The 22,920-nt window shown below is 64.9% G+C and overlaps 1 protein-coding gene across 1 annotated transcript in view; it reads left to right on the top strand.

Annotated features, from left to right (window-relative positions):
* The first annotated feature begins 83 nt into the window (after nucleotides 1-83).
* The window catches only part of TTYH3 (tweety family member 3), a 29,885-nt gene continuing 7,048 nt past the window's right edge, over nucleotides 84-22,920 (top strand). The window contains exons 1-11 of the mRNA XM_034988270.1: nucleotides 84-399; nucleotides 14,250-14,419; nucleotides 14,568-14,679; nucleotides 14,813-15,033; nucleotides 15,331-15,426; nucleotides 16,581-16,653; nucleotides 16,926-17,001; nucleotides 18,993-19,048; nucleotides 19,677-19,769; nucleotides 21,410-21,502; nucleotides 21,947-22,083. Coding sequence (XP_034844161.1) covers nucleotides 277-399; nucleotides 14,250-14,419; nucleotides 14,568-14,679; nucleotides 14,813-15,033; nucleotides 15,331-15,426; nucleotides 16,581-16,653; nucleotides 16,926-17,001; nucleotides 18,993-19,048; nucleotides 19,677-19,769; nucleotides 21,410-21,502; nucleotides 21,947-22,083 — 1,250 coding nt within the window. The 5' untranslated portion in view covers nucleotides 84-276. The remainder of the gene's footprint in view (nucleotides 400-14,249; nucleotides 14,420-14,567; nucleotides 14,680-14,812; nucleotides 15,034-15,330; nucleotides 15,427-16,580; nucleotides 16,654-16,925; nucleotides 17,002-18,992; nucleotides 19,049-19,676; nucleotides 19,770-21,409; nucleotides 21,503-21,946; nucleotides 22,084-22,920) is intronic.

Below are 22,920 nucleotides of genomic sequence, written 5' to 3'. Positions count from 1 at the left end.
GGCCAATGGCGGCGCGAGGGCGGGGCGGCGGGCGGCGGGCGGGGGAGCGAGGAGGCGGCGGCGGCGGCGGCGGCGGCGGCGAACAAAGAGGCGGCGGGCGCGGGCGGCCGAGCGGAGCCGAGTGCAGCCGAGCCGGGCCGAGCCGGGCCGGGCCGGGTCCAGGAGCGCGCGGGCAATGCGGGCAGCCAGGCGGGGGTTGGCGGACCCCTGAACCCCTCGCCCCCTGGCCAGCGAGGGAGCCCCGCGGCGGCACGCGCCCGAGGCGGCCAGCCCGCCATGGCCGGGGTCAGCTACGCGGCGCCCTGGTGGGTGAACCTCCTGCACCGGCTACCCCACTTCGATCTGCGCTGGGAGACCACCAGCAGCCAGTTCCGGCCCGAGGACACCGACTACCAGCAGGTGACGCGGCCCCCCCGGGTCGGGGGTCAGGGCCCTGGGTCGCAGCCCCTCCTTTCGAAGGTCTGAAGACTCCCGAAACCCCCCTCCCTAATCGAGGGTCTCGGGGGTCCCCCTCCCCGAGGGTCGCCGTCGCCCCCGTCCTCCTGGAGGGTCACAGCCTCTGCCTTCTTGTGAGTCACAGCTCCCTTTCTTCTCCAGGGTCTCCTCCTGCGTCCTGGGGCTCCCCTCCGTGAGCGTCTAAAGACCCCCATCCTGCATCGAGGGTCCACGGCCCTCCTGCAGATTCTAGCCTCCTCCTCTGGTGTCACTTAGGCCCTCCTTTCTGGGGTCATGTGCAGCCTCCTCGCTTCCCTCCATGGAGCCCCCTCTGCCAGCTGTCAGCTCCAGCCCAGGCCCCTGCCCAGCACCTGGGGCAGCCCTGACCTGGGGCCCTGCACAGCCCCCAGCCCAGAGGAGCCCCGGGCTCTGAGACCAAGCTGATACCTGAGAGCACTGGGTGCAGCCGGGAGGGGATTCCTCGCCCTCTTCCCCTCCCCGCAAGCTGGGGAATCCCATGCCCTGCCAAGATTTTGGTGGGTGAGTGAGCTGGGCAGATGCCAGCCCTCTCTGGCCGGCAGTGACCCCCTGCTGGATGGCCAGGCTGTGGGGACGCACACAGTGCAATGTGTGATGAGGTGACACCTGGCCTGCCAGGAGCCCCTGAGGAAGGGAGGCCCGGCCACAGGAACCCGAGGTGGGCCTCTGTCAGGGAGGCTGGAAAGGGGCTGAGCCTGGGCAGAGTGGGGGGCAGTGGGAGCCTTTGCAGCCTTCTCCCCAACAGGCCAGGCTCTCCCAGTAGAACCCAAGGCCTGGGGTCATGCCAAGCCCAAGCACCACCCCCCTCACTGAGCCACTGTCATTTGAGTGCAGGGCCAGGGGACCAGGCTGTGGGCATTTCCTTCCTGCCTGGGGATCCGGATTCCAGAAGCCCCATGACTGGGATGCCTGGTCACCCGGAACACCCCTGGGGTTCTTTCTCTCCAGTGTTCATTGCAGAGCCCCGGGTGGAAAGGAACGGCCTTGCTTGTCAAGATGGCCTGGGAATCCAGGATTCCGTGGACATGATCACACCTCGCCTATGTAGAACTCTGTCTTCCCTGGTCGCCCTTTAATCTAGAGGATGAGAACCGGAAGCAGAGAGTGAGGGCACCATGGGCACCCACCACTCCCAGCCTCAGTGCTCACCTGGGGCCTGCTCCCCCAGCCCTGCTGATCTGTTTCCAAGCAGACTAGAAGGGGGCCAGGGATTGGCCCAGGCATGCCCAGAGACAGCAAGATTTTTATAAAACTCGACGCCCACGTTCTAGAAGCCCAGCCTTGGGGTGCTGACCAGTGTGGGAACAGCACCCTTCTGTGCTCCCCAGGGTCTTCCATATGTCATGGCTCTGTCACGTCCATCCCCTGGTATCCACAGGCCAGGGGCCGTGCTTTACTTTAGGAAGTTCTCTGCCAGTTATCAGTTGGGAGGCTCTGGGGCTGCCCCTGGGGCCACCTGGGGTGTCTGGGATCTGCACAGAGCTGGCCTGCTGGCCTGCGGGCTGCACCTGCCATGCTGCCAACCTCAGTTGGACCAGCTGCTTGCCCCTCCTGCCCTCTGGGGCTCCTGGGACACGTTGTGGGAGTGAGTGAGGGGCCGATGCCTACAGCCTGTGGAGGCCTCCAGAATGGTGGCTGCCCCCCCCCCCACCGGCTCAGCCTGACCCCCTGCAGGGCCCTGTGCCCCTGAGAGGTCCCTGGTGTCTGCCCCCAGCTTCTGTGAGCACTGTTCCCTCCTCCGCTGTGGGAGGGCTCTGACTCACTCTCCTGCCTCCTCTCTGCCGAGCAGAATTAGCCACTGAATAATTCACGGCGTGGAAACCAGCCTGTCTCCTTCCCCCGCCACCTCCGCTCCTGGCTGGGGGCTGTAGAATGAGCCAGGCCTGGACATACATCCTGCCCCTGCCCTCCCGTGCTGGTGCTTTTGGGTGAGCACTTGAGCTCTCTGATCCTTTATTGTCACATCCCGAAATCTGGGCTGGCACACTTTTGTAGGGTCGCAGTGGGGGGTGCAAGGGCTCTGTGCCCCTGCTCTATTTTTGGTTGCAACAGACAGAGCTCCTTTCCTGCATGGCTGGGCAGTGGGTCAGTGCGGGCCATGGCCTGCAGCCCCTTCCTGCCTCCCCTGGTGGAGTATTCCTCGCCGTGGATGGGGGGCAGCTGTTCCCATCCCATTTCCTGCTGGTGGGTGGTGGAGCCCTCATCCTCCTGACCCAGGCACCCCCTCTTGGCCTGGGAGCCTGTTATGCCGGCCCCCACCTGGGCTACAGGATCTGGCAGTCCCCCACCCCCCATGTGGGCTGGGTCCAGCTGGGGAGGAGGGCTTCTGCCTTCTGGACTACCCAGGGGACAAGTGGGGCCTCGGTCCAGGGAAGAGGAGATGGGTGTGGCATGAGGAGACCAGCCTTTGCTATTTCCTGCCCCCACCATCCACTGCTGGGAGCCCTGGTAAAATCCACTGGAAAACCCCATGAGCTAGGCTGTTTTGGGACACTGTGTGGGGCTGTCTCTCACCAGCCTTTTCTCACACAAGCCTGGGAGATGAGGATGATTGTCTCCAATGTACAGATTAGCAAGCTGAAGTTTAGAGAGGGGATTGGCTCAGAATCACATAATGAGTAGATGGTAGGAGCCAGAGTCAGTCGTGGGAGGGTGGGGCCTCTGGGGTCCCCCTCTGCCGGCCCCCTGCAGGGGCTAGGAGCCCACGCAGGGCGATTCTGAGGGCTCCCAGAGCCCTGGCTGGTCCTCCACTGGGGGCTTTGGAGCCTCTGCAGGAGCAAGGATGGCATTTCTCTTGGGGCTGAGGGTCTCAGCTTCCCACGTTCCCAAGGCTTCCGTCCTGGAGAGGAGGGGCCCCATGGCCTTTGCATCCATCTTTTGGGGGCCCGTGATGTTTGCTGAATGGCTAGATTACAGGGAGGGTGCCACTGTGGTTTGTGTGGGGGCTGATGGGATCTGTGGGTGGGCAGATACTGGAGGGAGGCAGAGAAGCTTCTGGAGTTTGCTCTGTGTTACCCCACCCCCCATCTGCCTGGCAGGAGGGGCTGCTGATCTGATTCCCCTGGGGCTGGGCCCAGAGCTCCCCGCACCAGGGGTGGCTCAGTGGGTGGGGACTCTCACTTCTGGGGGGGCAGTGAGGAGGATTGCAGGCCCAGAGGAAGGAGGAGACTCCCTAGTGGCCGTCACGGCTGAGCGGAGCCGGCTGGGCCCCATGTCTGGGGGCCTGATGTGGCCTGAGGCCAGCCTGCTCTGTGGTGATGGTAGGGCCTGTCCTGGCTTCGGGCAGGGGTCCCGGAGCCGCCTCTTCAGGCTGAAGAGTGGAGGCCTGGGCACCAGCTCTGTTGCTTCCTATTTGTGTGACCTTGGGTGCGACCAGCCATCTCTCTGGGCTTCCCTTAGGGTGTCTGCCCCATCAGTCCCCACCAGCCCTCGTGACTCCCCGTCCCAAGCGTCTCCACACCCCTGTGTCCTGAACAGATGTCAACTTCACTCCCTTTGCCCTTGGCCTCTCTTATCCTTGCTTGTTCTCTCTGCCAATTCGGGGTTGGTGGGGGTGGGCTGGAAGCTCTGAGGTGCTGGAGGCATCAGGACAGGGCTTTTAGGAGCTCAGTGGTCAGGGAAGGCTTCTTGGAGGAGGTGCTACCTGGCCTGCCATGGAGGGTGTCAGCTAGGCTGTGAACGTCCAGAGGGCTGGGACATGCTTGGAGCCTGGCATTAAGTGGGCACACTGGCTCACTTTCCAGGTCAGATGGTAGCATTTGCCTCAGGTTTGCTCAGCGTATGGGGCCTGTTTCCCGTTGGAACTCTTGAGTGCTGGGATGTTTCCGTTGAGACCCTAAAGATAAGACTGAAGTAGCCACGCAAAGACCTTGGGGAAGACAGTTCCTGGCACCAGGAAGAGCACATGCAAAGGCCCTGAGGCAGAGAGAAGCCTGAGCCTCAGCCCCAAATAAGGGAGTCTGAATGTCCTGCCTTGGGAGGTAGTGAGCACTCTGTGCCCGGAGGTGTGTGAACCCAGATCTGGTGGCTGCTTAGAGGGCATTTTGAGCTCTGGGTCCTACGACCATCGGGGGCCAGTGGTCTCCTAGCTACGACCATAGACTCAAGCAAGGTCAGCCGCGTACCGGACTGCAGGCTGGTGGTGGCATAGCGGCCGTGCCCTGTGGGTGGGCTGGCCCTGTCCTCACCCTTCTCACTGATCCGGAGGTTCAGAAAAGTGTGTGTTGCCTGTCTTCCCATTTGCAAAAATAATAAACACTCATGGGACATTTGGAAAATAGGAAAAAGCATGAAAAAAACCAAAAAGCCCCTCTGGCTGGATTCTGTCCATGCAGAATCTTGTGGGGTGGCTGTCACTTAAAACTACATTCACACCGTGCATCCTTATTGTCACTGCCTTTTGGACCCTATTGTTGGCCCTTGGTTCTTGATGCTTGGCCAGCGTCCCATGGTAACAGGATGCTGAGGCTGCAAGTGACAGAAACACACCAAATGGGACGGAGCTCACTGAGGAGTGGGCGGAAGCTTCGGGAGTACCCCGTGCATGGACAGAGCTGAGGAGCTGGACGTTGGGGATGCAGGGGTGGGGGGACAGGGTAGCCCCTGTGGAACAGATTGACTGTTTCCTTTGGGGGGGTTGGGGGGGCATGGCCTCTGGTTACCTCTGTAACCAGGTCTACACCTTGGTGGCGGTGTGGGTGGGAGAGGTCATGGGAAACTTGGCATTGGTGTGGGGTCAGCATCATCGGGCCCCATCCTTATGCCTGGTTTTCAGGGGTCTGGGGATGTGGTGAGGAGCCATGTCCCCAGCGCTGCACTGCTCTGTGCAGGGACGTGCAGGAAGGGACACGAGCTGCTTGGCCCCGGCCAGGGGCTCTCGGGCAGGCTTTGGGCAGGCTGCGCTGTGGCTCTTAGCCCGGGCCACAGTTGCGCTGCCAGAGGGGCCCCTGCTGTTCTTTTTCCCAGCATTTCTCTGGGCGGCCACACAGTGGCCCTCGGGGTGGGCGTCGTGGCCGCTGTAGGAGCAGAGTCCAGGCCGCTGGCTTGGTGGCTCCGGGTCCAGCCTGTCACCCCCCCTTTCCATGGACACAGCCCCTGTGCAGAGACTTCCTGGGTCCCCCAGTGGGGGCTGGTTCTGGGGAGCGCAGCGGGTGTCAGGACCGGGCCCCCTCCCCCAGGCAGCTCTGCTGAGTCTTTGACTGGGGAAGAGGAACCGAATCTGCAACCCAGGTACTGGGTCACAGATATGGGAAGTGCCCCCATGTGACACCCCCCCCGGGATTGGGGCATGTGACCGGGCTGGTGCTGGGTGTGGCAGAGCCCCAGGAGTGCCTGCCCTTAGCCCTGCGCTGGGCCAGGACACGCACACGGCCCTCGCATGGCTCTGCGGAGCTCCTCGTGGTCTGGGGAGGGTGAGGACTCAGACCCACAGACAGGCCCCGCAGCTCGGTGTGGTGGGGCTCTGATGGGCCACGGCTGGGCCTGGTTGTCCAGAGCGGGAGCCGCTCACACTGTCACTGGTGGGGGCCACCGTCCAGAGGGTGCCCCGAGCTCAGGTCCTAAGAAGGGGCCCATGAATGCCGGGGCCTGCCCTGGGGTCCCTGCCAGAGATGGGAAGGCACATGGCCCCCGATCGGGTCTGCCATCTGCCTAGCAGGGCTCCTGGGGGGTCCATGGCGCACATCTGCCGAGGCAGCGAGTCTGCTTCATGCTCTGGATGGGGCCGTGAGGACTTCGGTGGGCCTCAGTCAAGGCCAGGCCTCCAGGCCAATACCAGGGGCAGGAGGAGGGCTGCAGAGAAGGCGCCTGGGTATGGGGTGTGCCCCCAGGAGCAGGACCAGGTAGAGGGCCCAGGCTGCGCCAGGGTCTGCAGGTGGCGGGTGGGTTGTGGGAGGGCGGCTGTGTGGGGCCCCTCGTGAGACTCCCTTTCCACTGCCCCCCTGCCCAAGGCTTGGGTTGTTAGTTGCCCAGATGGGCTCGTGCACACGCACAAACCCGCACGTGGGGGCCCCGCCTCGGGCCTCAGTTGGCAGGCCCCTTCCACTCCCCAGAGGAAGCTGGCTGAGGCCGGGGTCCCCACAGGAGAGGCAGGTGAGCTATGAGGGATAGGTGTCGACCACAGGGTCTCTGTTTTGTCCCACAGCATCCGCAGCGGTCGGGCCTGACCCGTACTGGCCGAGGGCGTGGGGTAAGGCCGGCCTGTGCACAGCCCGAGTGGCCGCTGCCTTCTTCCTCTGAGGAGGGTCCTGGCCCACGGTGCCCCCCGCCCAGTTCTGTCTGCTCTGGCCCCGTGCACTCCGCTGGGTTCCTGACTATCGTGAGGGCTCGTACGGAAGTTCTGCTGTGTGGTCCAGCCCTGGCCCCCGAGTCTGGGGTCAGGCTGCACCCCCTGAGCCGTATCTCCCTGGTGGATGTATGTCCTGGGACAGGGCCCGTCTGGTAGCTCCGGGCTGTTTGTGTGGCCTGTGGCCTGGGTCTCCAGGGGTGGCCAGTGGAGAGGTGCTTACAGACAAGCCTGGGGAGGAGCGGAGGACTTTTCTGGGTGTCATGCTGGGAAATGTGTTAGAGCACCAGGCCCCAGATAGACACCCTCGCCGTGGGGAGGGCAGCCCCTGTGCCATGCTCTCGTGTGACTGTTCGCTCTGTGAGCCCGTGTGGCGTGGGCATCCGGAGGGCAGTGGGCGGGGGCTGGGTTGGGGCATGACCCGCCAGAGCTTCCTCGGGGCCTTCTGCCCAGGTCTGGCCTCGCCACGCCTCTGTCCCCGGGGTTCCTAGAGGACAAGGGCGAGTGTGGTGTGTACCCCGTGGGGACATCGGGGCGCAGCCCCTGCGTGTCCATGTGCAGCCTGGTGCTCCAGGCCTCAGACTTCAGCGTGGGGGGACTCGGACAGACAGCTGGGCCCCTTCTGGACTCCTGCTTGGCCGGGCGCTGGCTGTGCGTTCTCCAGGATGGCCACGAGCTCACCGTCATGGAATTCGTGAAACCCAAGCCCAGCTCAGTGGAAAATCTGTTTTTAATTTCTGGTCGGCATCTGGGAGCTGCAGCCAAGTGTGTTAGAGGGGTGGGGGGCTGCGGGCCGAACAGCCAGCCCGGCGCCCAGCTCCGCTGCACGGCCAGGGCCCTCGGCACCCACTCAGCCTGGCCCGGGAGGTGAAGCGGGCCTTTTCTGGGGCTTTCCTCAGGAGACCTGTGTGGGCTCAGACCTGCTTCCTGCGTCACCTACGTGTAGGGGCCTCCGTGTCCCTTCTGGCCGCAGGCCCCTGGCCTGGAAGGTGGGTGCCGCCCCCTCCCCAGGTGGTCGGGGACCAGCGAGGCCGTGTGTGCGGCTGGGCCACAGTGGCTGCTGAGGCCGAGAGCCAGCCCTCGGAGAGCGGGCAGCCCCGTGCGCTGGGAGCCCTTCCCGGCGAGGCACCCCAGACAGAGGAGCTAGGGCCGCGGCCCGGCCCAGCCCCAGGGCTCCAGCCGACACACGTGTGTGTTCCTAGATGGTGCCCTGGGGTCTGGAATCCCGCCAGCCTCCTGGATACCCTAACCTGGTCTCTTCCTCTGGAGGAAGGCCCTTGGCCATTCTGGGGCTGGGGTAGGACGCCCCCCCACCCAGGAAGCAGTGGAGGGGCATGCTGCTCCCCTCCCACCGCACCTGTCTGCCCCCACCCTATCCACCAGCGCCCCTCGGGACACAGGTGGGCAGCCTGGATCCCCTGCCGGGCCTGGGCCCTACCTCCCATGGTGCCCTGCGGGTGCTGACACGTGTTTCTGCACCCCTGGTCGTCTGCCCGGCTCCCGGGGCCTCCAAGATTGCGGGGCCTGCACTGCCGGGGTCCTGGGAGATGCCCGCCCCGCGGGGCCCCATGTCAGGCCTGGTGCTGAATCTGGACGCCGCACGTGCTGATGTGCTTGGTCTCAGGCTGGCCCCGGACCAAGGGCCTCCCCACTCCAGTGAGGCAGGGGTGACCAACATGAGGATGTTGGGGTGTGGGGCAGTGGGGTCCCGGGCCCCTGGAGGAATTTGGACTTGCCTTCTCTTTGGAGCTTCGCCCTTTGCTGCTGGACAAGCTGCCTCGAAGGGAGGGCTGATGCAGGGAGGAGTGGGGGCGAGCTGAGGGGCAGGCCTGCCAACCACGGCCTTCTGCAGGGGCACCCACCTCTGAGGGCTTTGGCGCCTTGCCGGCCCCTCTCATGCCATGGGCAGTGGGGGGACCTCAGGCCCAGAGGCTCCTCTCCAGGGAGGGGGGTGTGTGGGGAGACGGTCCACTGGGGGTCCCGACGTGTGGTCCGCGTGTGGTGTGCTCTTGCGCAGGCTTGCATGTGGCTGCGGCCGGGCTTCCTGTGTGTGGCCGGGGTCCTGTGTGGCTACCCGGGTCTGGTGGCCTCGGGCACATTGGTGTGGCCTGCCCTGGAGCTGAGCCTGATGCTGTGGGTAGGTGGCGTGCAGAGGCGCGGCCACTGACAGGCCGTGTCCAGGCCAGTGGTGGGGCGTCGAAGGGACGGGCTCATGGTCTTGAGCCCCTCACACCGTGGCCTCCGTCCATGGATGGGGCCGAGGCTCCTGCTGCAAAGCTCTTAGTAAGGTTTGTGGCACACTGAGGGCCCTCTCCTCCCAGGGCTAGTTGGGGCTCCCGGTACCCCGACTGCCAGCGAGCCTGGGGCTGAGCCAGGGATCCCCCCTACCCCGTGCAGGGAACCAGCTTAGGCTCACGCGGAAAACAGCCGTTTCCCTGGGCCCGTCTTGCCCCCTGCTCGCCTGCTGAGGCCGGGGTCTTGGGTCCCTCGGCAGACCTCAGACCTGGGCCAGGGGGAGGCTCTAGATCCCAAGCTCTGGCTCATGGGGTGTTTTCCAGAGTGGATGGGGGCTCTGGGGGGCCTTAGGGCTCACAGGAGAGTGTGTGGGCCCAGGCCAAGGCGGGGGCCGTGCTCTGGCAGGGGCTGCAGGGGCCTTGGGAGGGTGGGGTGGTCCAGGGCTGAGAAATGAGCTGGAGGGGCAGGACGGCCACACGGGTCCCTGCTGCAGGCGCCCTCACAGAGCCCACCGCGCTCTTAGCGCTTCCTCAGGTGGCTGGCAGCCGGCACCGTGGCCAGTGGTCAGGATACGGGCCCGAGCATCTCCCCTCGCCTGACCGAGCGCTGACATCACTTCCATCACAGACGGAAAATTCCATTTGGTCAGAGCCCAGATGCTGATCAAACATTTCCCATTCTCTTTCTGAACGGGCCCAGGGGAAGTGAAGGGGACACCAGCCCCTGGCCAGGGGAGGCGGGGCTGCCACGGGGACGCCAGCCGAAGAGGAGACGGGGCCAGAGATCACGCTGGGCGTCCCCGTGCCCGGCTCGGGCACCCAGCTGGCGACAGGCTCTGCAGCTTCGCTGTGATGGGCTGAACCTCCACCCTCCCCCCCGCCGCCGAGCCCCCCTGTGTGAACCGGGAGGGTGCTGGCACCTGCCCTGGGGCTGAGGGGAGCTGTGGTGGTCTGGGCCCTGGAGCCCACCGTCCTGCCAGAGACAAAGCTCCCAGCCGCTCAGACCTTGGGGTGGGGAGCCAGGGGGCCAGGGCAGAGTGCCAGAGGGGGCACCGCCCCTGCTAAATTGATGAGCTCAGGAGGCCTTTCCAGCACTCCCCGGGGAAGGTGTGGGCAGACAGACCCCACTCTCCTGGTCAGGGGGCTTCCTGGAGCTGGGCAGACAGACCAGCAGGGGACGAGGTGGCACCCTGGGTGTGTGGACACCTGGCTCCCAGTGGGCAGGGTTATAGGGGTGATGTGGGGTGGCAAGGGGCACCTGGACTTCTGCCTGTCATTGCCTCCAGGGAAGCCTCTGCAAAGTAACTTACCCCCTTGGCACCCAGCTCTGAGCCCCAGGACACATGATCACCGTCAAGCCTGGCCCTGGGGCTCCCTGGGCAGTGGTCCTCCCCTAACCCCTGTTCCTTGACTGGGTGCCGTGAGGCAGGGCTGGGATGGAGTGGTGTCCTCCGAGCCTGTGGCCGTGGTGGCTCTGTCCCCGGGCAGGTGGCCATGTGTGAGGCGGCCTTCCCCTCTTCCCAGTCACAGCAGGTGGCCCAACACCCAGGTGCTTGGGACCCCCCTCCCTGCCCACGACCCCCAGGAGCTCCAGCCACAGGCTGCTGGGGAGATCACAGGCTGAGCGCTCTTGTGCATGTGTGAGTGTGAATATGGGTGTGAACGTCTGGGAACGCATGGGTGCGGGAGTGCACGTGTGGGTATAGATGTGGACCTGCTCAGCTTGTCCTGGACCCCTCCCCCCCGGCCGCAGCGGCCAAGGTGTCCGCTTTCTGCCCCCGTGCAGCCCACTGGGCAGCAGCCCTCAGGACCCTGACCTTTCCTGGGGGACCTCCGTGGAGGTGCTGTTCTGAGTGTCTGCAGGGACTGGCTCCTGCAGTCCTCACAGTCCCCGGCCAGGAGACAGAGGTTCCTGTCTCCACCCTATAGGTGGGGAAACTGAGGCATGGAGGTTGAAGTCACTGACTCACAGTCATGATTTTGAGCCAGGCTGAGCAGCATTAGAACCTTGGTGCTTTGGTTCCCAGCACGCTGGACCGCCCCACGTGGGCCTGAGTTTTAGGGTGGCTGGGGGGGCGGGGGGAGCACCCCTCCCTCGTACCTCTGTCTAGCTGCAGGCAGTTCTGGGCCTCCTGGCAGCCAGCCAGGGTGTCCCTCTCCTCCACTGTGGCTCCTGGGGGACTGGGCACCAGCAGGGCCTGTGTGACCATGCCATAGACTGAGAGGGGCCCAATTCGGCTGCCATGGGCCTTCTCCGGCAGGATAGCCCAGGGGGCCGGGGGACACTCACATCACCTCACAAAGGTGAAAATGGGGTGCAGAGAGCAGCAGGGCCCGACTGCACGGGAACGCTCACGTGGCAGAGCTGGGCTCAGACCAGGGGGCCTCCCACGCTCAGCTGGAAAGAGCTACTCACAGGTTTCTGGTTCTGCATTTTAATTATAAAGTTAGTACAAGTGTGTGGTTTTCAAAAAAAGAAAACCCCAGAAGACCCACAACAACAAAACAAACCAAATCAAAGCTGTGGGAGAGGACTCAAGAAGGGTACAGGTGTGACTCCTGCCCGTAGGGGTGCAGCGCCCCTCCCTGACCTTCCGGACAAGGACAAGCCGGCTCAGGGAGGTGCCTGGCCACGGTCAACCCACAAACTTGTCCGGGTGCGCTCCCGTCCTGCTCTCTCGGTTTGCGTGGTCCAACTCGCGTCCAGCAGGCGCCGCCCCCCCACCCCCAGCCCGGCAGCTCCGGGGGCTGCGAGCAATATCTGTCGGGGACCTGCGGGGCCTGTCACCTGCCTCGACTCCCAAAGGCGCGGTGAGCCCCGCCTGGCTCCAGGTGTGAGGGACCCGCCTGGCCGGTGGTGCTACTCTTGCCTCAGTTTTCCCATCTGGCAAATGGGAGTGTGTGGTCCTGACACCCCGACGCAGCGACCGGGCCTGTCGTCACTGAGGGGCTGGGCGGGCTCTCGGGCCCTGTGCCTCTGGCCCCGGCTCCCCCAGCTCAGGAGGATGTGCGTCCATGCGCGGATCTGAACACCCGCTCCGAGCCCGCCCTGTTCTCCGTGGTGGGGGGGGGTACGGGCAGGAGAGGCGGTGGCACGGTGGCAGGGTGTGCCTGCTCCAGCCGGGGCCGAGGGAAGGCTGTTAGAACCATGGGCACCGCGGTCAGCAGGGCCTTAAGGGGGGCTCGGTCTGGGTGTGGTGTGCCCTCTGAGGGGGAGGGGGAGGGGAGGAGACCAGGTGGCCGTGTCAGGACATGGTGACTGGGGGCTGGAGGGCGGCCTTGGCCGTGTCAGCGCAGATGTCCCGAGCGAGCCATGGCCCCAGGGGCCGTGTTGTGTTCTGCCCTTTGCCTCTGCCCGACGAGGTGGGGGGGGGGGGCAGGGCCTGCGGCACCTTGGGTCAATGTCCGGCCCGGGTGTGTGAGGTGGACCCAGGGAACCCGCAAGACTGTGCTATTGCAAGCGCTCTAATGTTTACTGGCATCCGGTGCTGGGCGGGGTGAGGGCGGTCCTGATGCCAGGACCGGCAAGGCGAGCCCCCTCCCGGACTGGCCCTTGGCCCCACGACACGCCCGATTCTGGCCTGGAGACCCCTGCTTGCGGCCTGGGTCCTGGGAGCACCTACCCTCTGTGACATGAGCGCCCCTGGCCTCCGGGAGCCTTGGGCTGAGGAGGTGGCCCAAGGCCAGCTCCCCTCCCCCCGCCAGCACGTGCGCAGGGGCGGCCAGGGCCCATCAGGCCTCCTGCCAGTGCAGGGGTGGGGGGTGGCTGCACCCCCGGCCTGAAGGAGGAATGGAGGGCGCCAGCCCCAGATGGCAGCCCCGGGCAGCCCGCGGGGCATGGCCGTGGCCTGTGACTGCAGCTTCACGGTGCCACCCTGGTCTTCCCCAAGATGGGGCCCCCACCCTGTGCCTTGTGCCGCCTGACTACTCAGTCCCCAGGGCACCGATGTTGCTTTGAAGCATGGCTGGAGGTGCAGGCCCCGGTCAGGCGGGAGGTAGAAGAGCTCCACCTCAGGTATGGGGGGCTGGCCAGGGATGGTGGGCCTGGTGGGAGACCTCTGGGACTAGCAGGCTCCTGGGGGGGCAGGGAGTGCCATCCTGCCTCTGCTGCCTGGCAACCATCTCCTGGGAGACGGGTGCTGGGGGCCAGGGCTGCGAGGTAGCGGTCCCAGGGCCTCTGTGGCTGAGCCTCTCTTCCCAAGGGGGCCCTGCGGGTGCGGGGGGGGGGGGGGCAGGGGAGGGTTCCCCCCCCCAGGGTACTCCAGGGACAGCCACATTGCTGAGCGTTCAGACATAGGGAGGGAGGGCGTTTCCAGGTCCCCCTGAGGCCCGGCGTCTCTGCGGCAGTGCCTGGGAGGGCAGCTGTGGGTGCCCAGCGGCCACACCACAAATCTGATGGCCCCCGTGGGGTGGGTGCCACTGTGTGTTGGGCCTTCTGTGTGGCACTTACCACCACCCCCATGCGGGGCACAAGGTCAGGCCACCACCCCCACCCCAACACAGGATGTGGCAGAGGTCCCAGAGGGGCCATGATGTGGGCACATGGGTCCTTCCTCCATATCTTCTCTGAAGCCAGTTTCTTTACCAGTGAAACGGAGGCGACGCCCCGGGCCAGGCGATAGGGAGAGCGTGGTGCCCAGGGGAGGCAGGGCTGGCCCACGTTCCAACAGATGGAGGCCCAGCCCACAGTGGGTGTCCCTGCTGGATCAAGTCAACCACTTCCCGTGAGGGGTGCCGACCTCGGTGCCAGGAGGGGGCTGCAGCGGGCACTTCCTCCACCCTGGTGACTCCCGGGATGTGGCTGGAAATTCGGGGCCCTTCTGGCTGCCCAGGGCCCGGGGCCTCGCAGAGGCAGCCAGGTCCGGAGCAGGGTCCCCGCTGAGGCGGAGGGCGCTGCGGTGTGCCTGGCCCGACGGCAGGGTGGCTTCCCTGAGACTCTCCACCAGCCTCTTCTGGGAGAGCGCGGCCCCCTTTTCACAAAAGAGAAAACAGGCTCCTGGAGGTTAGGGGTCTTCCTCGGCCACGTGGCCGTCAGCAGCTGTGCTGGCCCTGCCCACCCGGCCCCTCCGAGTGTGGCCTGGGCGCGGTCCTGGCGGCTAGTGCAGGGGTAAGGACGGAGTCCGGGGATCGCAGGCGAGCACCCAAGCGTGCGCAGAGCTGGAGGGCGGTCCGGCGGGAGCGCGCCGGCGCGGGGCGTGCGGGGCCGCGGGGCCGGGCGCGCGCCCGCACCTCCAGCGCCGCCTCCCCGCCGCCCGCAGGCGCTGCTGCTGCTGGGGGCCGCCGCGCTGGCCTGCCTCGCCCTGGACCTCCTCTTCCTGCTCTTCTACTCCTTCTGGCTGTGCTGCCGGCGGCGCAAGAGCGAGGAGCACCTGGACGCCGACTGCTGCTGCACCGCCTGGTGCGTCATCATCGCCACGCTGGTCTGCAGGTGAGCGCGGGGCGGGGCCGGGAGGGGCGGGGCCGGGAGGGGCGGGGCCAGGCGGGCGGGGCGGGGCCAGCCGGGGCTCCTGGCGGGCCGCCGAGGGGCCCGACCGCGCCCTCACATGCCGCCCGCCCGCCCCCCGCCCCCGTCCCAGCGCCGGCATCGCCGTGGGCTTCTATGGCAACGGGGAGACCAGTGACGGCATCCATCGGGCCACCTACTCGCTCCGCCACGCCAACCGCACAGTGGCCGGGGTCCAGGACCGCGTGAGTGGCCGTCCGATGGGGAGGGGGGCTCTGTCCCTGCTCCTAAACCCAGTGTCTGCGTGTGTGCCCGAGGGGTGGGCATGTGCTGGGAGCGGGTCTGTGCCCGGGCTCACCGGCCGCCGGCCCGGCGCAGGTGTGGGACACGGCGGCCGCTCTGAACCGCTCGGCGGAGCCCAGCCTGCAGAGCCTGGAGCGGCAGCTGGCCGCGCGGCCAGAGCCCCTGCGCGCGGTCCAGCGGCTGCAGGGCCTTCTCCAGACGCTGCTGGGCTACACAGCTGCCATCCCGTTCTGGAGGAACCCCGCCGTGTCGCTCGAGGTGCTGGCGGAGCAGGTGGACCTCTATGATTGGTACAGGTGCGGCTGGCCCTCTTTTCTGCCCGCCCCACCTGGCCCCTAGTGCCCGTGTTAGGGGCCGTCCTCCATGGGCTCAGGCCGCAGGGCCTGGGGGGGCTGAGGTTTTAGGGGTGGGAGGGGCCGAGTTCCCAGGACCCCTTTTACAAGAAGGCTGATGCCAGCCCCTGTAGTCCTCATATTCCAGAACTGCCCCTGGATGTGCCTCTGGGCCCCAGGCTGTGTCCCTCGGGTCCGCTGGGCCCTGCCTGAGCACCGCTCCCATCCTGGGGGCCACTCACACCCTCTGTGTGCCCACAGGTGGCTGGGCTACCTGGGCCTGCTGCTCCTTGACGTGGCCATCTGCCTGCTGGTGCTGGTCGGCCTCATCCGTAGCTCCAAGGGCATTCTGGTTGGGTGAGTCTGTGGGCCTGAGGGACAAGGGGGGGACGGCAGGGGGGGCACCCACAGCACCTGATCTTCTGAATCAGCCCTGCTCTCCCTCCCCCATCTGTGCGTCTAGACACTGGTCTGCCCAAGGGTGGGCTCCCCATGGTGGGGCCCCACTCTGGCCCTCCTGCACCCCTGGCCTGTGCCCGCAGAGGTGTGCTCATCTGCCCTGGCGGTCCTTGGTTCCTGCTGGGCTCCTCCCCCTCGAGTCCACACACTGTAACCCAGGGACACCTAAGGACCTGTGCGGGTCAGCTAGTCGTGGGGACACCAGAAGGTCAAGCTGGAGGCTCTGTCCTTGGCCTGGAGGCAGTCTGGGCTCAGACCCCCACTGTGCCGCTCACTCAGCCGGCCACCTTGGGTGGGTGGCCCAGACATGATACTTCATCTAATCTCAAAGATGAAGACGGGGATAGCTCTTCTGTAGGGTAGTGGTGAGATGTCCTCCTTCCCCCGCCTCGGGGACAGTTGAACAGCTGTATCCTGCCCCCACGCGGACCAGATGCTGTGGGTGACAGTGCTGCGGGGAAAGGGAGAGCAGGGGGTGGGCAGGGCAGTCTGCAGTGCGCATGCCCCACCAGGAGGCCTGGCGGGGAGGGGAGACTGGAGCAGAGACCCGAGGGACCCAGGGACATCTGACCGCCAGCACATGGCCGCAGTGGGGAGTGTGAGGAGCAGCAGGGAGGCTGGGGTGGCTGGACTGCAGGGAACGGGGAGGCAAGTGAGGTCAGGCTTCAGGTGAGGCAGGGGCCAGCCAGAACCCTGCCGGGTGGTCCGAGACAGCGCCCTGCAGGGTTTGGGCCCTGCGGGGTCTGGCCCAGGCTGACAGGTCCCTCTGGCCACACTGTGGAGAGCCAGGCAAAGGCCAAGACCCGTTGTCTGCAAGGGGGAGGGGGGAGCAGGAGGACCAGCACCCCCCCCACCGGCCCTACTATGAGTTGCACCCCGGCCCGCTCCAGCTGGGAGGGAGGTCTGTCCATGCCCGGCCTTCGGGTGGGTCTAGCTAAGGAGGAGTCACAGCCCTTTGTGGGCACACTCCAGATGTTCCCCGGGGCCCTGGCCCTCTGGCCTGCAGCCACCCCAGCCTTTGGGGGTGCTGACTGGCTTTCTTTTGCCCCAAGGGTCTGCCTACTGGGGGTCCTGGCCCTGGTCGTCAGCTGGGGCGCACTGGGCTTGGAGCTGGGCGTGTCTGTGGTGAGTGGTGCAGAGGATGTGTGATCCCGGTCTGTTGGGCTGAGGCACGGGGAGGGGGGAGGGGTTGTCACACGCCTCTCCCCTGGGCCACCGAGGTTCCATGAGGAGTGGGGACCTCTCCGTGGGCACACAGCAAGTCAGTGCCTCCCCACATTCATACTTTATCTCCCGGAGCCGAGAGCAGACCTGGGGCTCAGGCTCTATCCACGAGGGCTGAGGGATGGGGGACCTAGCTTGGTCACCCCCTCTTCCTTGCCTGCACCTCCCCCCAGGGCTCCAGTGACTTCTGTGTGGACCCCGACACTTACGTGACCAGGATGGTGGAGGAGCACTCGGTGCTGAGTGGGGGTGAGTCTGCAGCTGTGTCTGAGCCGGCACCCCCGTGGCCAGGCTAAGGAGACCCAACTGAGCGAGGCCAAGGCATCCCCTCCCTCGTGGGCCCTCAGTCTGGGGGAGGCAGGACCCACGCAGATCAGGAAGCTAGTGAGTGAATAGGAACACCTTCTGTGAATGGGGGGTGCTGAGAATGAGGAGAGGTGCTGTGTGAGGCCCGTGATGGGGGTGGGGTGAGGGTGGAGGCAGGTGACGGGGGGGTGGGCAAGTGGTGACAGACTGCTTCAGAGCAGACAGTGGCCTGCTGAGGAGGTGGCATTAAAATTGAACCAGAGAAGGCTGTGTGTCTTGTGCAAAGGTCCTGAGGCAGAGACAAACTTGCTATGTTTGTGAGGCAGAAAATAGACTAGTTGGGAGAGGAGAGGGTGGGAGGCCAGCAGGGCAGGTTGAGGGCAGGAATTTGGGCTTAATTCTGGGGGATCCGTTGGAGGGTTGGAAGCCCTGAAGAGACATGGTCCACGATTGGGTAGCCTTTTCAAAGCTGTTGGAGTGACAAGGAGGTCAAGCAGGAAGGCAGGGAGGCGTCCCTCCAGGCAGGAGATGGAGTGCCTTGAGCCAGCGGGGTGAGAGGTGGATGGGACGCGCTGCGAGGCAGCAGGACGGGGCTCCTGGAGAAGCAGGGTGTAGGGAGGGAGGAACCGGGGACTCTGCTCTCTGCCTGAGCCGCTGTGGTCTCAGGAGCCCTGGACCGAGGTGGGGTGGGGGGGAGCAGGTCTGGGGTTGGGAGCCCGCGGTGTGGTGCACGTTGGCCGTCGCAGGAGGCAGATGCATGTGGGACTCGGGCTCGGGTGCAGCCAAGCTGGTGGGTTTGCCCTGCTGCGAGTGCTGCGGGTTCCTTGAGAGTAGGGTAGGGGGCTGTTGTAAGTGGCCTTAAGATGCTGGCCTCACGGGACCGTCTTCCCTCTTTGCCTGAGAAAGCCACAGGGGTGAGCATGTGGGCTGGTTTTTAGCTTCTCTGGTTGAAGGAACAGGTTCCACCGAAGCCCGAGGAGCCCCCAGGAGGGAGGGTTGTCTGCCCCCCGGCCTCCCCAGGTCCTCACTGCTCAGGACTCTTGGGTCCTTAGCAAGCGCGAGCAGGCCCCAGCCTCAAGGGAGCGTGAGCCCCTGCCTGCGAGCCACAGGCCACCCCTCCCAGGGCCAGGCAGTGCCAAGGCCGGCGTGCGGGCCCCACTTACAAGTGGCCAAAGGGAACTGGGTTTCCCGTAAGCTGGGTGGAAGCGCAGGCCCGACGGGTGTACCAGCTCTTGCCCCGGGCCTCGGGGGCCCCCAGAAGGGAGGCCTGGGACTCCAAAGCCGGTATCGCTGCTTCAGGTTAGGGGCCCTGACCCTGCCGAGTGGGCCTGCGGGCCGGAGGGCCTCGTGGACCTGGGGCCAGGCAGACAGGGTCTGAGCTCCCCCTCAGCTCCAGCCAGGCTCGGGTCTCTTGGGGTTTTCAGAATCAGAATTGTAATGAACCCCCATCTTTGAATGTTGGACGCCAAATCGACACACGTGTTTATGGGGAGTAGACAGGCAGGCCACCTGAGTCCTGGGCCCCCCCAGCTGCCACACCCAGGCCGTGTCCCCTCCTTCGGGGGGTGCTGCTCCAGCCTAAGAACTGTTATCCTGCCCCAGCGAGCCAGGAGCAGATGCATCCCTGCAGCTCTTCTGACTCCTTGCCCACCCCCGTGCCCCGTCTGCTGCCCCGGGGGAAGGGAGGAACAGGGCTGCGCCCCAAGAGGCGATCTGCATGCTGCAAGGACCCTGCTTGGAGCAAAAGGGTCTGGGCCCTGGCCCTGGGCTCCCTGCAGGCCACATGTCTTCGCACACGTGCTTGAGCACACACAGGTACAACATACAGACACATGCACACACACACGCGCACGTGGATGCACGTAAGCACACACATGCGTGCTCACACACGCACGCGGCAGACCTCCCGCAGCTACCGGGACCTCTCTCTGCAGACATCCTGCAGTACTACCTGGCCTGCTCGCCCCGTGCCGCCAACCCCTTCCAGCAGGTGAGTGCTCGGGCTCCTCCTGCCCCTGGGAGGCTGCAGCCCCGATGTCTGCAGCCCCTCGGCCCCTCTCAGACGTCATTACACCCTGGGACCCGAGGAGCTGTTGGGGGGCAGCTGGATGAATGCCATGTTGACATCACCAACTGCCCCTGGGGTTAGCGCCCTGGTGCCCTCGGTGCGAGTCTTTCGGGGTGGACTGCTTAATGCCGCCCAAATACCTGGGATTCCTTTCAGTTCTTGGGTTGCCTGTGGCCATCCTGCAGGGCAGAGCCAGCCGTCTGGCAGGCATGGAGGGGCCCAGGGATGCCTCACCACGGGAGGGGTCCGGGGCCCGCTGTGGAATAACTGGGCACGTGTCATGGTGGGGTTTGGAGGGAAACGCTTTGGCCCACTGCCTGTCACTGCACACGATTGCACGGCCCTCAGGGGTCCTGGAGAACTACCCCTTTGAAGTCATCGTGCTTTCGGAATCTGTCTTACCTCTGCGCGTGTGGGCAGCCTCGCGGGGACCAGGGAGCAGCTTCCCCGAGGGCGCCCCCAGGGCCCCGGGCCCGCCCGAGCTGGGTGTGCGTGGGGCTGGGGGAGGGGGCTGCCCCGGCTGGAATCAGCCAGCCTCTCTGTGGAGCAGAAGCTGTCTGGCAGCCACAAGGCGCTGGTGGAGATGCAGGACGTGGTGGCTGAGCTGCTGAAGACGGTCCCCCGGGAGTCCCCGGCCACCAAGGTGAGTGGGCCACACGGTGAGCAACGCCCGCCCCGGCGCCCCCAGCTCAGGCGGCCTCCTGGCGGGACCCTGCCGGGGGTCCACCCCTCTCTCCCACCCTTTACGGAGAGGCTTCTCCTCCCCTCCGTTAGCCCTTCATTGCCCTGGGGGCTTGGGGTAGGTTTCTAAAAATAATTCTGCTCTTTATTTTAAAAGTAATACAAACTCTTCAAATTAAAAAAATAAAAAGGGAAGATGAGGACAGATGTAGTAACAAAGCAAGGTCTGCCCCCCACCCTTGGGGGTGTTCCAGGAACTGGGGGGGCGGCGGCTTTTCCCCTGCGGTGTTCTGGGGCCTGAGCATTCCGTCCACACATCTGTTACCTTGCTCCTGACGAAGCCCAGCGTCCTGGGGGAGGGGGGTCAGCCTGCGGGGGCCCTGCCCGTGCGCGCACCTCCGCAGAGCGCGGGGGGCCGTCCATGCGCACGGCTGGGCTCAGGCTCCTCTCGTGACCAGCTGGACCTTCTGTAACAAGCTGTTCACAAAATTTGAGTTAAAAAAAAGATGGACACGTAAACACACATATTAAAGTTACTTCCTATTATTATTTCTGTTTGGGCCAGAGCTCCTCTGGGTATTTTGCGAGTGAGTGGGGAGGTAGCCGGGGCCGCCACAGCGGAGCTCCGCACACTGGGGGCACTTAGACAGCAGGGACTCACTCCCTCACGCGCCAGAGGCTGGAAGTCACCGTGATCGAGGCCAGGCGTGGGCTGGGCTGGCATGTCCTGAGGCCTCTGTCCGTGGCATGTAGATCTCCCCATGTGTTCTCCCCGTGTCCTCGTGTGGTCGTCCCCTTGGGCCTGTCTGTGGCCCCGACCCCTTCCTCTTATAGGACGCCAGTCCCGTGGGATGGGCCCCCTGCCTCGTGACCTCTTCTTGCCTTAATTACCTCCTGAAAGCCCCCGCCAACAAATACAGCCCCGTTCTGAGGTATTTAGGGTTAGGAATGCAACATATGAATTTGGGGGGGGACACAATTCAGCCCCTGTTGGTGAGTTATGTTATCCTGGGATCCACTTCAGAATCACAGGGCGCTCTTCGAACATGCACCACGTAACGCAGTGTTGGGTCCAGCGGCTGGTCTAGAGGCAGCCCCATCAACCCCGAAGAGTTTCTGTGAGGTCATCTTTCCGGGGACAGGATGTGGGGAGAGGTCCCCGTGCGCGCACACCCACACACTACAGGACCGGGCTTGCTCTATACAGAGCATTTGGATAACGTTTTGTCACTTAAAATACCATGAACATTTTCCCTTTAACTGTTCTTTAAAGTAAGATTTCTAAGAGGACCAGGCCCCCGTCAGGAGCTACGTGGGTATTTGCTGTCTCTCCTGTTTTGACAGGCATTCGTGGGTCCCACTTTCCCCTGTATACTCCTGTCCTCAAGAGTCCCTCCGAGGCCAGGACACAGACTCTGGCCATCATTTCTAGAAGCCCAGGGTCCTCAGGGTCTGTGCCAAGACCACAGGGTCAAGGGTGGTCTTGATGGTGGAGTGTGGGTGGATGGGTACCCAGAAGGCTCCCAGAGGACCTATGCCTGCCTTGGGCCCGCCCCCCGACTGTGGTACTGACCTTGTGTGCTATGTCCCCCCCACCCCCAGGACCCCTTGCTGCGTGTCCAGGAGGTGCTGAACGGCACAGAGGTGAACCTGCAGCATCTCACCGCCCTGGTGGACTGCCGCAGCCTGCATCTGGTGGGAACCAGACTCTGGAGCCAGGGCACGGCAGCTGGGGAGCAGGGTGCAGCTGGGGGAGTTGGGAACAGAAGGGAGCAGCTGCGGGGCTGGGGCAGAGGGTGCAGCAGGGGGGATGGGGGCAGAGGGAGCAGCTGGGGGGATGAGGGCAGAGGGTGCAGCAGGGGGGATGGGGGCAGAGGGTGCAGCAGGGGGGATGGGGGCAGAGGGTGCAGCGGGGGGCTGGGGGGCAGAGGGTGCAGCTGTGGGGGTGGGGACCTGGAGATGGGAGATCACCCATGGGTGGCTGGCCCGAAGCCCAGTCTGGCGCCGGGGTGGTCAGGCCACTAGCAGTGGGCTGGGCTGAGGCCCTGGCATGTCCTGTCTCACCCTGCCTTCCCTGTCTCTCTCCTGGTCTCTGTGGGCCATGCTGCCCCGTGCTGTCCCTGTGCTGTGTGGCCTCAGGACTACGTGCAGGCCCTGACGGGCTTCTGTTACGATGGCGTTGAGGGCCTCATCTACCTGGCTCTCTTCTCCTTCGTCACGGCTCTCATGTTCAGCTCCATCGTCTGCAGCGTCCCCCACACCTGGCAGCAGAAAAGGTGAGGGGCTCAGAGCTCACCCCAGGCCACACCGCAGGCAGGATGTTTTAGGGACATGCCTTCTGGACACCCGTATCCTCGTCCCCAGAGACAGGAGCAAATGCCTCCTGACCTCCTGACACTCTCTGTAAGCCTCTGCAGTGCTTGGAGGCTGGTGAGTCCGCGGTGAGCAGCCCCATTTCATAGATGGGAAACAAGTCTACAGGAGCTCCCAGCCCAGGTGACGTGTGAGGCCAGAGCAGGGGGGTGGAGCCAGGTCTCCTGCCCACCCGCACCGGCTCCATGCACCGCGCCCTTCCACACCTCTGGCTGGCCTCGGGATGTCTCCTCCGTCCCCTTGCCCCTCGGCGTGCATGTGCAGGGCTTGTGCGTGGAAAGAGCAGCTGTCCAGTTGTGGGGACTGGGAGCTTCTGCAGGGAGGGAGGGCCCCAGATGGCTGTGGCCTCCATGGCCCATTCAGCTGGGTGACCGGGATGGCAGCTACTTCCCAAGGGGCAGTTAGGTCCTTATCTTTGAAGTGGGGGTCCTGGCAGCTCCTTCCTCAGTCTCCCTGATCAGTACTGGGTTGAGTGGTGTATTTAGAAGCCAAGCCCCTTCCCTTGCTTGGGCCCTTACACTTCATCTCCCAGACTCACCACCTCCCCTCCCATTGGGCTGTGGCTGCACCTTGGTGGCCCAGATCAGATGACAGGTAGCTCAGCTCTGATCTCTTCCCTCTGTCTGGATTTCTGCTCTGTTGTTTTCTGTGGTGATGCTGCCAGTGGTGATGATGATGGGGATGATGATGGTGGTGATGATGGTGGTGATGATGGTGGTGATGATGATGGGGGCAGAGGG

Source organism: Mirounga leonina, unplaced genomic scaffold (genome assembly GCF_011800145.1).
Source record: "Mirounga leonina isolate KUSES-001 unplaced genomic scaffold, KU_Mleo_1.0 Mir_454, whole genome shotgun sequence".
In the NCBI taxonomy this organism is placed as follows: Eukaryota; Metazoa; Chordata; class Mammalia; order Carnivora; family Phocidae; genus Mirounga; species Mirounga leonina.
This window is presented reverse-complemented; position numbering and strand designations above follow the sequence as displayed.